Here is a 2486-nt window from a genome sequence, read left to right as displayed (position 1 = left end):
CTCTTTCTTACCCTCTCTTCATCCTTTCTAAAGGTCAGCTCTTCTATGTGTTCCTAAGGCTCACACACACCTCCAGTCCCACTGCTTTAGTCAGGGCTGCCATTTTACTGATATTTTCATGTTGAAGCTGTTGATAATCGCAGTCCTGGAATTGACTGAGAAAAATTTAATTGCTCATGAATTTATGAGCTCATGCATCACAGCTGCAATTTTTAGAGGGGAGAAGTGTTAATGAAAAACTCTGCTCAGTCGCCACCTCACATGTTCAAAGGGACACCCACCAGATTGTCATGTGCATGCAGGAACCCAATAGCCCGGCAGGTTTCACATGAGGGTTTCTGGTACATGCAGTGAGTCTTGCTGGAACAGCATACTTGATGGCAAGTTCGTGTGGGATCACATACAAAGGAGGAGAGAGGGGTGTGTGAGGATGCAAAAAAGACGAGTGATTTGCAATACAGAGAGATACCAGACACATATTTTCCTTTTCTGAGCAGATCCCAACATCCAGTGGTACCTGAATCCCTGTATTTCTATCCTTGTCTCTCCATTGTCTTGCAGGGGAGGAGGTTGTTTGAAATAAGAAATCTGCCATATTCATATGCTCAAAGCAGTGCTTACCATAATAATAGAAAGGGCACTTCTGTTATTTTATTTGTGGTCCACTTTCTGGTCTCCTTTAACTCTCCCACAAGAGAGACCCAGGATTGCAGGAAAGCACCCCACTCCTAGAAGTGTTTTAACTAGTCATCCGACTTCTGCTGTGGAAGCTTCTATCTAAGTGACCTTGACAATCTTAGATTTTGGGTTTCTCTTCCTATGCATTCCTAACTCCAGGAACACTAACATCCTCCAATCTAAAAAACAGTTTCTTTCTTCTAGGAAAAAAACCCAAAAAACAAACAAACAAACAAAAAAAAACCCCACACACCAAGAATCCCATAAAAACAACTGAAATGTAATAGCTGACATTTTTCCTTTTTCCTTTTTGGTAGCAGACGGCTGGAATCTTGTCAATGAGGTCCTAAAGAACTAACAGATGACAACCCATCAGACTACAACAGGGGGTTTTATTACACCCAGGCTGGAATTATCTCAAGGGTGCTGCTGGAGTGGACAATGAACAACAGCACTGCGTGCCATGATGATCACACCCTGGATAAGTATTTGTTTCCATTTGTGTACAGCGTTGTGATGATGATCAGTATTCCCATCAACTGCATATCCCTCTATGCGTCTTGCATTCAGGTGAGGAAAAAGAATGAGTTAGCAGTCTACATCTTTAGCCTGTCTCTGGCTGACCTTTTGTACTCCTTGATTCTGCCTCTGTGGATTGATTATGCCTGGCATGGAGATGACTGGAGGCTCTCTGCTTTGCTTTGTCAGATTTTTGCCTTCCTTACGTATATGAATTTCTACACCAGCACTGCGTTCCTTGCTTGCATCTCTCTTGACAGGTACCTGGCATTAGTTCACCCCTTGAAGCTCCAGTACTTGCGCACAAGAAGATTTTCATTGATTGTCAGTATAATTGTCTGGCTTCTGGAAAGCATCTTTAATTCTGTCATATTGGTGAATAAAGAAGTATTCAATGATCCTTGCAATTTCACTAATCATAAATTATGCTATGATAACTACCCCCTGGAAAGGTGGCAGGCGAACATAAATCTATTCCGGATATGCTCAGGGTACTTGGTCCCTTTGATAATCATTGTGTTTTGCTACCATAAAATCTACCAAGTAGTGAGGTGTAACCAAGCCACAGTAGATGAAGAAAAGAAAAAAGTGAAAAAACTTATTGTGAACATCACAGTTAGTTTCATTGTTTGCTTCACTCCTTATCATGTTGTACTGCTTATCCGCAGCATCAAAGAACCTTCCACCTCTGACCCACATCTTTTGTTGCTGATGTATAAGGTTTACAGAGTCACACAAGCCTTAACAAGTTTGAATTGCATCGCAGATCCCATTCTGTACTGCTTTGTGAGTGAAACTGCACGGACAGAGATAGTGAATTTGCTCAGGTATTGCTTGTGCCTACGAAAGCGTGGGGAAGACCAAGTGAAAGGACATGCTCCGTGCAGTTCTGCTACAAAAAACACTGCACTGGTCACCTACAGAAGTTCCTGTGAAACCCAGACTGTCAAAATTTCCTAATGAGCACATGCAAATGAAAACTGGATAACCTAAAAGGAAAAGAAAGAAAAATTCTTCTCCTAGGAACTTGTGCATCTAGTAAATGCCCCAAAAGTCAGAGACACCAGTCTAAGCAAAACCAGTAGCTGGAGCCAATAAGAACTTACTATAAGGTCAATGAAATAGGTGGAGTATCAACACATATCTTTAAATCATGTGTGGTATATAAATCAGTGACAACAGACAAATGCACAGTCAAGAAGGATGGCTGTGACATGCTGACAGAATTACTGAGGATCCCCCACAGAACTGTCTCCTGTGGCAGCTTGCTAGCCAGCCTGCTGCAGTGT

General features: G+C 42.0%; 1 protein-coding gene across 2 annotated transcripts in view; it reads left to right on the top strand.

Moving 5' to 3' along the window:
- The window catches only part of GPR65 (G protein-coupled receptor 65), a 6205-nt gene extending 3933 nt beyond the window's left edge, over nt 1-2272 (top strand). For both annotated transcript variants that reach the window (XM_014311641.2, XM_031065658.1), the window contains one exon: nt 996-2272. In XM_014311641.2, the coding sequence (XP_014167116.1) occupies nt 1120-2157 (1038 nt within the window). In that variant the 5' untranslated portion in view covers nt 996-1119 and the 3' untranslated portion in view covers nt 2158-2272. The remainder of the gene's footprint in view (nt 1-995) is intronic.
- The last annotated feature ends 214 nt before the right edge of the window (nt 2273-2486 follow it).

This window comes from Geospiza fortis, unplaced genomic scaffold (genome assembly GCF_000277835.1).
Source record: "Geospiza fortis unplaced genomic scaffold, GeoFor_1.0 scaffold54, whole genome shotgun sequence".
NCBI lineage: Eukaryota > Metazoa > Chordata > Aves > Passeriformes > Thraupidae > Geospiza > Geospiza fortis.
The sequence above is the reverse complement of the archived record's forward strand: the minus strand, read 5'-3'. Positions and strand labels throughout refer to the sequence as shown.